This window comes from Lithobates pipiens, unplaced genomic scaffold, assembly GCF_037356315.1.
Source record: "Lithobates pipiens isolate NorthernLeopardFrog02 unplaced genomic scaffold, aLitPip1_a1.2 Scaffold_19, whole genome shotgun sequence".
Lineage (NCBI taxonomy): Eukaryota > Metazoa > Chordata > Amphibia > Anura > Ranidae > Lithobates > Lithobates pipiens.
Genome location: NW_027507764.1, coordinates 208,551,244 through 208,563,956, shown reverse-complemented (window position 1 = coordinate 208,563,956; position 12,713 = coordinate 208,551,244). Strand labels below are relative to the sequence as shown.

Genomic DNA, 12,713 nt, shown 5'->3' with positions numbered 1-12,713 from the left:
TTTCTATGGCAACTTACACTGACTTCTATTAGAGAAGTCATTTCAAAGTCCCGCTGCAGTTCTATATCGGCTTTTTACCAGCACAATCGGCCGATGCCGATTAATTAAAAAACGGCAAATATCGGCCGATATATCGGTCGACCTCTATAATTAATACCCGATGCAAAAAATTAAAAAAAAAAACATTTCTATTCAGTAGTAAAAGCATATTATTGAAAACTGTACATCCCTTAGCAGTATAAAAAGATTTGAGATGACTTTTGTTCTTTTAGACACGTATGGAATTTGGGTGTGCTATTTATTAGTATGGTAAGATCACCCTGGCCAGTTTAAAAGCACTATAAAGCTGTTTTGTAGTGATATGTAAGCATTCATTATTTAATGTGTCATACACTGGACAATTTAACAAGACTTTCCATTTCTTGGTCCCCCTCCACTTTGTAAAGCCTTTTCATTCCCTTCCAAGGCACTTGCTCATGTATCATTGTTAAGAGCTTCAGGCATTGTAGATTCAGACTGCTGTTACTTCACATGAGCCAGATGGGGGCAGTCATGCACAGTATTTTGAGGCAGGTTTACTCCTCCTTTTTTTTTGATATTTGCATAGTGTCCGCATGCATGTATGTGTATGAAAAGTAGTTTAAATGCACACTATTTTTCATCTCGGGCATAGAGGATGTTTGACATGGCGTTTCTGTGCCTGTGTCTGGCTAGACATGTACTGTACTAGCTAAAGGCAAAGTGCTTTATACTGCCACTGCAACTTGAACTCGGCATTGGGAATTGGCACACATTTGCTATTTCTCTTTGAAAGAGGAGGATACACAAAGCCCAACTCCAGCCATTTTTAAAAAACAAGTTGTAGTTAGGGCATATGTGTGCAAAATCCTAATGCAGAGTTCAAGTTGCAGTGGCAGTATAAAGCACTTTGCCTTGTAGCTAGTACAGTACATGTCTAACTAGACACAGGCACAGAAATGCCATTTCAAACATTCTCCATGCCCGAGATGAAAAATCGTGTGCATTTAAACTACTTTTTGTATGCATGCATGAGGACACTACTATGCAAATATCAAAAAAAGAGTAAACCTGCCTCAAAATACTGTCAGGTTTATATTGTTGGTCTACATCCATAAAGTAGATTCTGGCTTTCGCCCTGCCACAGTAACAACTACTCCCTTCATTTCTCAGCAGCTGCCACAAGAAAGTGTGATGAATTTATCCAGGTGACACAGCCATTCAGAGTTGATAGAAGCATTTTCTCCCAAGTAAATCTTGAACACATTGGCTAGAGTAAAGTCTAGTACACTCTATTGTGAAAAAAACTGAAGGGTTCGGGAGGAGCCACTGTATTAACAATCCAATGTTAGTACAGCAATTGGTATCTGATACCGATCGGCAGACCTTTTTCATCATGCCCCTTCAACAGAAGCTGGACCAGCTGCCGTACGCATGGGCCACATTTTGGCCAGTTTCTATTGAACTTGCTGATACCGTCCGGTATTCAGCCAGTGTGTATGAGGCTCTAGGCTAAAAAAATGTGTGCCATTAAAACTTAAAGTGGAAGTAAACCCATCTATTTAAACGGTTTCAAAAAACGGCATGCCGGGAATGCTTACTGCACATTGGCTGTGCTCTCAACCAAACTGTCAAACCACCCTATGCTGGTGTCATAACGGATCACATGTGCAACACCGTGGCAGCTGAAGATTAAACAGAGGCAAAGATGGCAGCTTCCGTGGATGAAAACGATAGGGGAGTTTACTTCCACTTTAAGGATCTAATATATTAGTCACTTAAAGCAAAGTTCCACCCACAAGTGAAACGTCTGCTTTAAGCACTCCTCGCTCCCTTCATTTTTTTTTGGGGGGGGGGGTGGTGGGACCCTAGTTTTGAGTGGGACTTCTTGTCCCACTTCCTGCTTTCGACTTCCTGCTTCCAACTACGGGCCGCCTAGGCGACTCCTCCTCTCCGCTAGGCAGCCCCTCCCCCTCTGCAATCTTCAGGGACACGTCACAAGTCCCAGAAGATTGCCTGTCCGCTCAGACGTTTGCTCATTTTCATTAGTTATTTGTTGGGTCGAATAACTACAGTAAACATTTTTCTTATTTCAGTTGGCAGCCGGTTATTGACTATATTGACAGTAAATTTGAAGACTATCTTAATGCAGAATCTCGTGTCAACAGACGTCAGATGCCAGACAACCGTGTGCACTGTTGTTTGTACTTTATTGCACCTTCAGGTCATGGGTGAGTGTTCACATAAATTGCCGTGTACAGCAATTATGAAAATGTATAACTGTTTTTAAAGTTGAATTCCAGGTTTATAGTTTCAGGCATGCCCAAACTACTGGTATTTGTATTTCAGAAAGATGTGACCAGATGTGTGTTTTAACCACTTAAGGACCACCTCCTGCACATATACGTCGGCAGAATGGCACAGCTGGGTACAAGCACGTACTGGTACATTGCTTTTTAAGTGCCAAGCCGTGGGTCCTGAGCTCCGTGGCCGCGGGACCAGCGGACCTGATCGCCGCTGGTGTACCACGATCGGGTCACAGAGCTGAAGAACGAGGAGAGGTCTGTGTAAACAAACATCTCCCCGTGTTTCCTAGTGTGGCTGTCGCCGATCGTCTATTCCCTTTTATAGGGAAGGATGATCAGTGACGTCACATGCCAGGCCACGCCCCCCCTACAATAAAAAAAAAACAAATAACGTCATACATAACACCTACACTGCCCCCTAGTGGTTAACTCCTTCACTGCCAGTGTAATTTACACAGGAATCAGTGCATTTAAATAGCACTGATTGCTGTATAAATGACAATGGTCCCAAAAATGTCCGATGTGTCCTGTATAATGTCAGTCGCACTAAAAATCGCTGATCGCCGCCATTACTAGTAAAAAAAATTTTTTTAATAAAAATGCTATAAAACTGTCCCCTATTTTGTAAACGCTAAAACTTTTGCGCAAACCAATCATCGCTAATTGCGATTTTTTTTTTTTTTTTTTTTTTTTTTTTTTTTTACCAAAAATATGTAGATGAATACGTATCGGCCTAAACTAAGTGAAAACATTTTTTTATATATATATATATTGGGGATATTTATTATAGCAAAAAGTAAAAAATATTGTGTTTTTTTTTCAAAATTGTCGCTCTACTTTTGTTTATAGCGCAAAAAATAAAAACCGCAGAGGTGATCAAATACCACCAAAAGAAAGCTCTATTTGTGGGGAAAAAAGGGACGTCAATTTTGTTTGGGAGCCACGTTGCACAACCGCGCAATTGTCAGTTAAAACAAGGCAGTGACGAATCGCAAAAAGTGGCTTGATCCTTTGGCTGCAAATTGGTCCGGGGCTTAAGTGGTTAATATACAATAGGCAGCAGCTGTACGACTTTCTCTCTGCTACTGGAATTGGAGTGTGTTGTGCTCAGTAGTTCTCCATCCAAGAGAAGCCTTGCATATTTATCAATAAGTGCAAGTTTTCCAACCTCAGCCAATCAGAGGAAGCTTTGTATTCATTGATAAATGGTCAAGTATAGTTGTCCTTCCTGCTAGATAGTAGAGCTGCACGATTCTGGCTAAAATGAGAATTTGCTTAGATTTTTTTGCTTGGAAAATCATGATTCTCTGACGATTCTCGCAGCGCAACATCATCTTTTACATAAAAAAAAAAATTGGGCTAACTTTACTGTTTTTTTTTTTTTTTTTTTTTTCACTGAAGTGAATTTTTCCCCCAAAAAATAGCATTTGAAAGACCGCTGGGAAAATACAGTGTGACATAAAATATTGCAGCAATTAACATTTTATTCCCTAGGGTCTCTGCTTAAATATAATGTTTGGGGGCTCCAAGTGATTTTTTAGCAAAAAATATTGACTTTTAACTTAAGAAATAAGTGTCAGAAAAAGATTTAGACTTTTCTTTAAGTGGTTAAACTTCCTGAATTTACACCTTGTTGAAAACTTGGCAGTCTGCCTGGGATTATTTATTTACACAGTTCTATCCCTTTGATCTAAGAAGGAAGCTTAGTTACAATGTTGCAACTTTAAAAAAAAAAACTTGGTAGACTGCCTGGATGTTTTCTTTTGACAGCTGAGTGAGCAGAAAGTTTCTCCACTTGTTTATATAAAAGAATCGTCAACCTCTGCAGGAGAGATCTCAGAGGGGTGAATCGAGATGAAGATTTTTTAACGATGAATTGTGCAGCTCTACTAGATGGCACAGCCAGGTTGTGGACTCACTGCTACATTGCATTTAGTAATACAGTCTGGTCTAGGACTTAACTGATGGCAATCTTTGAAGTAACAGAAACGAACAAGTTTATCCCTCCCTCCTATACTCAAGTTTATAGCTGGCACAATACAACGTAATATCGCTCTGAACTCTGACTGGCTTGGATTGCTTTCCATACGTTCTCATTGCTGCAGTAAGAGTATCATAAAGATAATAGCAGGTGCTGCAGTGCAGGTGGCAATAGATATTAAAATGTTAAGTAACCCTAATAAGATGAAAGCAAGTATTGTACAGATCTTAGAACCATGACTGTTTACTTCCTAAGTTTGTGGTTGCTGTTCATTTCATCTGTCAAATTGCCTGTTCTCAGATTCCTTGTTTGGTGGCTCCATCCCCTTACAGGGTCCCATTAAGCCACCCTTGTGTATCGATGCCTAGGCCTGTAGGCTACTTCCTCTTCTGCGTGCAAGTTTGGCAGGAGCCTGCATTGTCCATTCATTATGATTCCCAGTGTCCTCATTGTGCCTGTTCCCCTACCCTCACTGTGTCCACTACTATCCAGAAGTTTGGGGCGTCTGGAGCTGGGAAGCAATGAGGAGCAAAATGGGCCTACACAATTAAAGGAGAAGTATAGCCAAAGCTTTTTGGGCTATACTTCTCCTATGGATCAGAGAGGTGCAGTTAGTTCTGCATTCCTGTAGACCCATTTTTTAGCAGACAGCGGGCTGCCATCACAGAGCCAGTCCAGGCTCTAGAAAGATAGCAACCATATGGTCGAAATACACCCAGAAGCCTCGATTGGCACCTGGCTCAGCCTCTCGGCGAGCCACTCAAATGTCCCCACTGTAAGGTTTCTCTTTTCCGGTCCCCATCTGCCACTGGTTGTCAATGTTGCTGTTGACTTCACAGCTGACAGCCTCCTAGCAACTATTGACTGACAGTGGGCGGAGCCTGATATGGAAGCTAAGTGACTGATTCTCCATCGTATGTGTTCTCTCCTTGTGATTGTCAGTAGACAGATTTAAAAGCCAGTTTGTTTATTAGCTAGGGATCTGCCTACTGTCAATCACAAGGGGACCTGATGGGGAAGTAGTGCCCCTTAAACACTGTCAGGCTCTTTCCACACAGCTACAAAACTCTTTGGACACGGATGGGGTGGAGCTCAGCTGCATTTTTGGGCCACTGTATGTTCTTGCCCTATATTCATGTACCTGTTTCCCACACTGACATTTGTCATACGGAGATGCAGCCAAATTCTACAAGATCCGATCCGATGACGGATGGAAAAATAGCTTTTTCCTCCGTCACACTTTTTCGGATCGGAGCGGGTCGGATGTCAGCGGACTTGTCACCGCTGACATCCGACGCTCCGCTCAAAACTGACAGGCGGACCTGAACGGATCGTCCGTGTGAAAGGGGCCTAACTACATGCTTTCATCAAACTAAATTCTAGTTTGTAAACTATAGCTATTATTTACTTTTAACCACTTCAGCCCTGGACCATTTGGCTGCTCAAAGACCAGAGCGTTTTTTGCGCGGTCGTGCGACGTTGCTCCCAAACAAAATTGCCGTCCTTTTTTCCCCACAAATAAAGCTTTCTTTTGGTATTTTATCACCCCTGTGGCTTTTATTTTTTGCGCTATAAACAAAAAAGAGTGACAAATTTGAAAAAAACTATTTTTAAATTTTTCCTAGAATATCCCCCCCCCCCCCAAAAAAAACATTTTTTTCCTCAGTTTAGGCCGATACGTATTCTACATATTTTTGGTTAAAAAAAAAAAAGCGCAGTAAGTGTTTGGTTTGCGCATAAGGTATAGCATCTACAAAATGGGGGATAGTTTTATGGCGTTTTTATTAATAATAATTTTTTTACATTTTTTTTTTTTTAATTAGTAATGGCAGCGATCTGTGATTTTTATCGTGACTGCGACATGGACACATCAAACACTTGGTGCTCTTTTGGGACCATTCACGTTTATACAGCGATCACTGCGATTAAAAATGCACTGATTACTGTGTAAATGTGACTGGCAGTGAAAGGCTTAACCACTAGGGGCGCTGCATGGGTTAAGTGTGTCCTAGGGAGGGATTCTAACTGTGGAGGTGGTCTATGTGTGACACGACACTGATCACTGCTTCTGATCACAGGGAGCTGTGGTCACTGGTACTAGGCAGAACAGGGAAATGCTGATGTAAACATCCTCTCCGTGAGACTATTGCTGCTACCCCCACGGATATAGAGTCCGCGGGACCCGCAATCACACCCACGGAGCTCGCGGCAGGACCAGCAGTGCGCGTGTGACCACACGGCTGCGAATTTGAATGGACATACCTGTATGCCCATTTACCTGTCCGTTCCATTCTACTGACATAAGTGTTTCTGCGGCAGTCGGCAATCGGTTAAAGTGAAGTATAAGGCTAACTATAAGTGTTCTTAAAAATGCTGAACCCTTCCCCTGTACTGCATAGCCTGTATAAAAGATGTGTAAATACCTTTTTCTTTAATCTGCTCTGATGTATTTGCGAGATCCAGAGGCTCCAGCTCCCTTGTGTCAGAGTGGCTGCTGCTGGGGATAGGAGGGAATGCTTACAAGGGAGGGGCAGTGGGAGTTGACGGGTGATGTCTTGGCACCGTTGTCAGGCACTCTCTTACAAGGGGGAGCAATAGCAGCAGCAACTTGGCAGATTTAAAAAAGATATTTACACACATCTTCCGATGTCGGACAACATAAGCTGTTTTACCGTTCTGGGGATTGGAAATCGGCGTGCAGGCGCATTGAGCATGCTGCTGCTAACGGGGATAGGCCGTTAGTGGCGGCTCCCTTGCGCATGCACAGGAGTGACGGCATTGCGCCTCTGGCCAGTCGCAGCGCTGGAGCCACGATACCTGGAAAGATGGACACTCCGTGGAAGAGGGGACAGCGGTGACATTGCAGGCTCCTGTGTCAGGTAAGTGACACATAATGGGCTACTGTACAATGCATAGTAGCCCATTATGCTTTACATTTGCATGGAAACAAAGAGGAAGTAAACCCATAATGTGTAAGGTCACTTTTTTTACAGATTTTCTGCAAAGTTGAACTTACACTTTAAAGGGGGCACCATTCTGTTTAAAATCATTCTGCACTGCATAAAATCTACCCTTTTATATACAATATTTTCTTTTACTTGAACTGCTTTTACTGTATCAAAGGGTGTCTTCGGCTCTGTCTTAGTTTCACCCACCCCCTTGATTACTGAATCATAGCCTCAGCTTTTCCTGACAGGTGAGCACATTACTGAACCTGTCCCTCCTGTACAGGCATATTGAGCGCCCATTGAATTCTTGGACATGTAGTTTTTCAGGGCAGTAAACTATAATCCCAGATGATATGGGAAGCGGGAATTGAAGGGCTCTGCATGTATTTTTATAAAAAACAGCCATGAAATGCTTGATACCAGACAGAACACAGGGATCAGTACATTTTCCTAAACGTGACTATACATGTCAAGATTAGCATCTATGTTAGGCTTAGTAGCTGCTGAGAGGGGAACAGGTATACCGTGCGGGGGAAAAAAAAGAAATGGATCAACATATAAAAAAAATACTACTCTGAATACATTTTTGCACTTTACGTATACTGTACTCCAGTATGGTAAAAGTGGTACATCACCAGGTGAAAATAAAGAGCAGAAAGTCTAAAGAAAACTTGTGCAGCCACCACATCTAAGGCTTAGTAAGCTGCAATATAATAAAAGTTGGCTTTTGGGTTTAATATCACTTTAAAGCTGTAATTTCACTGATGATTACATCAATGTAGTAATTTGACCTGCATGTGGCTGAGTAGTCTGGTGCACCATTGATCCATATGTCTCTGTAATAATAATCGACAAGGAGACATCAATTCTGAGTCTGTGAACTGCTGCACAGGCAGCCACATTTTACAGTACTGGTTTGCTCAACAGACAGTTTGTATGGTAGTTGCAACAGTTCATGTATTTTAATTTAACATTGTTTCCCAAAATTGCTCTGCTTTATCCTTTAAAAGAGAAGTGTTTTTTTTTTTTTTTAGATTCATACTTACCTTGGTAGATGGCGCATCAGACCAATGCTGCAGCTGTCCCCTGGCATCTCTGCATTGAGAACCGAGCCACTGAACATTGCCAATGGCTCGGTTCTCACTCCTCCCCGAGCAGCAGAGAGATGCTGTCTGTCAGTCAGCATCTCTTGCTCTGATCCTCCACGCTCATTGGAGCGATGAGCTGTGGAGGAGCAGGGAGCGACCGTCTCAGCAAATTGCATCAATCAAGGCAGCTGGTGGATCCAGACTTGGGAAGTCGGGATGATGCTCTGCCCTGACTGATAGCAGTGGTCTCAGCAGAGAGCGGACTTCAGCCCACTCTCCGCTGAAAACTGTTCACAGGAGTCAAAAATGAATTACACTCCTGTGACCCATAGGATAAGCCCAGCCTAAAAATCTCAGGCTGCACTTCTCCTTTAAAGAGGAAGTAAACCCTGATGAGTTTACTTCCTCTTTCATTCCCTGCAAAGGCAAAGCATAATGGACTACTATGCATTGCATAGTAGTCCATTATGTGTCACTTACCTGACACAGGAACCAGCGAAGTCACCGCTGTCCCCTGTTGTTCGGCGCATCCTTCTTCTCGGTGGTGTCTCACAGCTCCGCCGCTGTCATTTTGCGAAGCCGCGATGATGTCACTCCCGCACATGCGCATGGGAGCGGACACGTGCGGCATCTTCTTTGTTGACAATGCAGTGCTCAGTGCGCCTGCACACCGCTGTCTGCGGCGCATGCGCCGTAGACAGCGGTGCCCGTCTTCGGGCAAATATCTCCTAAACCGTATAGGTTTAGGAGATATTTCTTGGACCTACAGGTAAGCCTTAATCTAGGCTTACCTGTAGGTCAAAGTGTGTTGTAAGGGTTTACAACTACTTTAAGTATATTTCCACTTTTGCAGTGAAATTTAATCATTTAATTGAATCATTCACACAGCACTTTTTTTAAATTTTTTTTTTTTATAGCTCTTACTTTCAAGATGTTTCTTAGAAGAAAGCTGTGGCAGACTGCAAGCATTTCTGAATGATTTCAGAGTTGCGCTATCTGGAGGACAGACTTTTCCCCCTCATTAACATACAATGCAGAAGGCCAGTTTCTAAAGCCCCGTACACCCAGGCCGAATGTCTGGAGACAAGGGCTCTTTAAAAATAAAAATGTTTTGGTTTCGGCTGTTCGGCCGGCTTCTGTCAGACTTGCATGATGGAAAACCAGCAGCCGGCCAACTGCCAATCAGTGATTTTAGCCAACAGCTCCTATAGTAATTGTGCAGGAATCGGCAATAGTCCCTACATCTTAGTCACGCCCCCTCTGATATGTTTCACTCTAATTGGTCAGGGTGAAACCTGTTGGCAGGGTGTGGCTAAGTTGTGGGGACTATTGCTGAATCCTGCATAATTACTACAGGACCTGACTGTGTGTGTGTGGACCTGGGTTTATTGCAATGTATTCAAGTGCGTTTGAACTGCAGGCAAAAGCAGGTTTTCTTTATCGTACATCACGGGACACAGAGCCACAGTAATTACTGCATGGACTATATAGGCACCTTTTAGGTGATGGACACTGGCACACCCTAGACAGGAAGTTTAGCTCCCTATATAACCCCTCCCCTCACTGGGAGTACCTCAGTTTTGTAGTAAAGCAATATACGTGTATTAAAGGGGGGATGGACCTCTGTGTCCCGTCATGTACTCCAAGAAAAGGATTTTACAGGTAAGCTGTTATAAAAATCCTATTTTTTTGGAAGGCATTTTAGCAGTGCTGCATTCAGATGCAAAAGACTGTTTGTGTTCGACAAGTATGACCATCTCCATAACTCCTTAGTGTATAGTTTATTGCCACACTGCAGGTTTACTGATTAAACAAGATGCCGATAGTTTTTATTAAAATATCAATAGGTTAATAGACTGCAGATCTAAGTGGAATTTTGTCATTTTCTGTTTGTTTTTTTTCCAAATCTGTGCTATGACTCCTCTGCTCTACAAGACCTCTGGTGTATGTTTCCCCAGCCCATTTTGTGGAGTCTTAGATAATCACATTTCTCTCTTCTAATATGATTGTGGCATTTTTTTTCCAGTTACAATAATATAATAATGTTAGCAATTTTATGATTTTGTTGTATTTATAGACTCGGAGTGCAGACATTGTGCATTGTTAATTGGATTAGAATTCTGTTTTCCAGTGTAAAGCAACCTGTAGGGAATAAAATATGTAGGCTACCATTGCTGACTTCTCCTCTAAGTGTCATCTGTTTGCCTGTGATACTGATCCGTATCTGTACTGTTCAATACTCACAATACAGATTTCTTTCAGTAAAGTTTTCTTTGGTTTATCTATGGTTCCCGTTGGCTTAAAATGAGATGCTCCAATTTTACTATTTTTTTTTTTTTTAATTGCTGTTAATGTGGGCAAAATATTGTAAATCTTTTAATATATGGCGATTTATTTAAAAACCTTTTACCTAGGAACCATTAATGATATCTGTACCTGTGGAGGACCTATTTAATTTTGGTGGCTTTTTTTTTTTTTTTCTTAAGGTTGGGTTTACACTATTGTGAATTTGATGTATGTTTCCCCTGTTTGGGGGTTCTGAGTGATTTTCTATAAAAAAAAAAAAAAAAAAAAAAAAGATTTTTACATGTAGTAGAGGAGTGCCAGAATAGGCCTGGTGTGGAAATGGTTAATGACACTCCAAAAGCTATTGCAAATGCAGTGCTATTGTCAGAATCGCATCGCATAGGTATGAACACCCATGCAATGCGATTCAGGTGTGGGGAAAAAAGGGTCCAGCGCCATTTTGATGCGGATGAGATGTGTATGGCTCAAATAGTACCTCACAGACATTGCATGTGATGTGCTGAGGAATGCGGTGCGATTTCCTGTGCGAATCCAGGCTAAATGCTTATATTTTCCCCAAGCCCCTGTCAGACAAACGTGCAGTTCACAAACAATTAGGAAGCCCCTACTTAGTGCATCAGAGCTGCTGGGGATTTTGGCAGGCACAGATATATCACACCTCTTAACCAATTATCTACACAATGTGGGCGTAGAAATCCTATTATTGTGGGTGTCCAGTTTAGTAGCTCTTCTAATTTTCTGTAAAGCACCCTCCTGCTTCAGAAACTGTTTTGGCATTAGAAACAACGGTGTTTTAGACTAGAGTTCCTCTTTAGCAGTCTGTATTCCTGCACAGTTAAGGAATGTCAGCACTTACAAATGTATCATTTACACCCAACCGCAGAAGACTGCAAGAGAGTCTGGCACAAATGCACAATATTGTTTTCAAGGCTGGTTTGTGGGCTGGGTTCTTGTTTGTTTTTTCTTTTTTATTTGTTCTGAAAGAACCTTTATGACTTTTTTAATCTTTTAAACAGTTTATCAGAATTTCCCTTTAAACGTTAAGATTTTTTTGTGCTGGCCAGATAAAGTGTAATCCAGGAGTCCTCTGTCATGTTGGATTCATTTGATTTAGTTGGCCTATAGAGGGGAGACTTGATTCTGGCCATTAGAAGCTGCAGCATTTGCTCTTGTGTAGAACAATATTCTGTAATAACCGTAATATGACATTGCCTGAAGTCCTGTGAATAGTTCAGTAAGAAATGTGTGTATGCAAGGCTTTGCAGATGGCCTCAAACATTGATATTTAAGCCTTGGGTTAAAATGGATGAGATGAATATTGATCTCATAGATGAGTATTGATTTGAATTATTTAGACTGGGTGTAACTCCTGTTTTTCCTGTGTAAAATATTTCTGTTAGGGTGGCAATGATTAGCACTGTTGTTTTCACATTGACCTGACTTCAGGTCTTGGCTTCCGCACATATTTTTCAATGAGTATGCATAAGAATGATGAATACATTGGGGAAAATAATAATTTGACCCCCTGCAGATTTTGTAAGTTTGCCCACTTGCAAAGAAATTAGGGATCTAAAAATTAATTATTATACGTGTATTTTAAATGATAGAGGCAGAATATCAACCAAAAAGCCAGAAAAAAAAACACGTAAAACAAATGTTATATATTGAATTGGAGTTCAGTGAGCAAAATAAGTATTTGATCCCCAAGTAAAACATGACTTAGTACTTGGTGGCGCTAGCCTTGATGTCACGCACAGAGGTAAGACGTTTCTTGTAGTTGGTTTGCACACATCTCGGGAGAGATTTTGGTCCAACTTTTTATATATATATATATATATATATATATATATATATATATATATATATATATATATATAATATATAATATATATATGTGTGTGTGTTATACAGATCTCTAAATCCTTAAGGTTTCATGGCTATCACTTAGTAACTCGAAGTTTCAGCTCCCTCCATACATTTTCTATAGGATTAAGGTCTGGAGACTGGTTGGTTAGGCCACTCCTTGACCTCTGTGCTTCTTCTTGAGCAACTTCTGCTGCCTTGG

General features: G+C 41.4%; 1 protein-coding gene across 2 annotated transcripts in view; it reads left to right on the top strand.

Moving 5' to 3' along the window:
* The window catches only part of SEPTIN7 (septin 7), a 124,976-nt gene that overhangs the window by 67,962 nt on the left and 44,301 nt on the right, over positions 1-12,713 (top strand). For both annotated transcript variants that reach the window (XM_077491668.1, XM_077491667.1), the window contains exon 4: positions 2,115-2,249. In XM_077491668.1, coding sequence (XP_077347794.1) covers positions 2,115-2,249 — 135 coding nt within the window. The remainder of the gene's footprint in view (positions 1-2,114; positions 2,250-12,713) is intronic.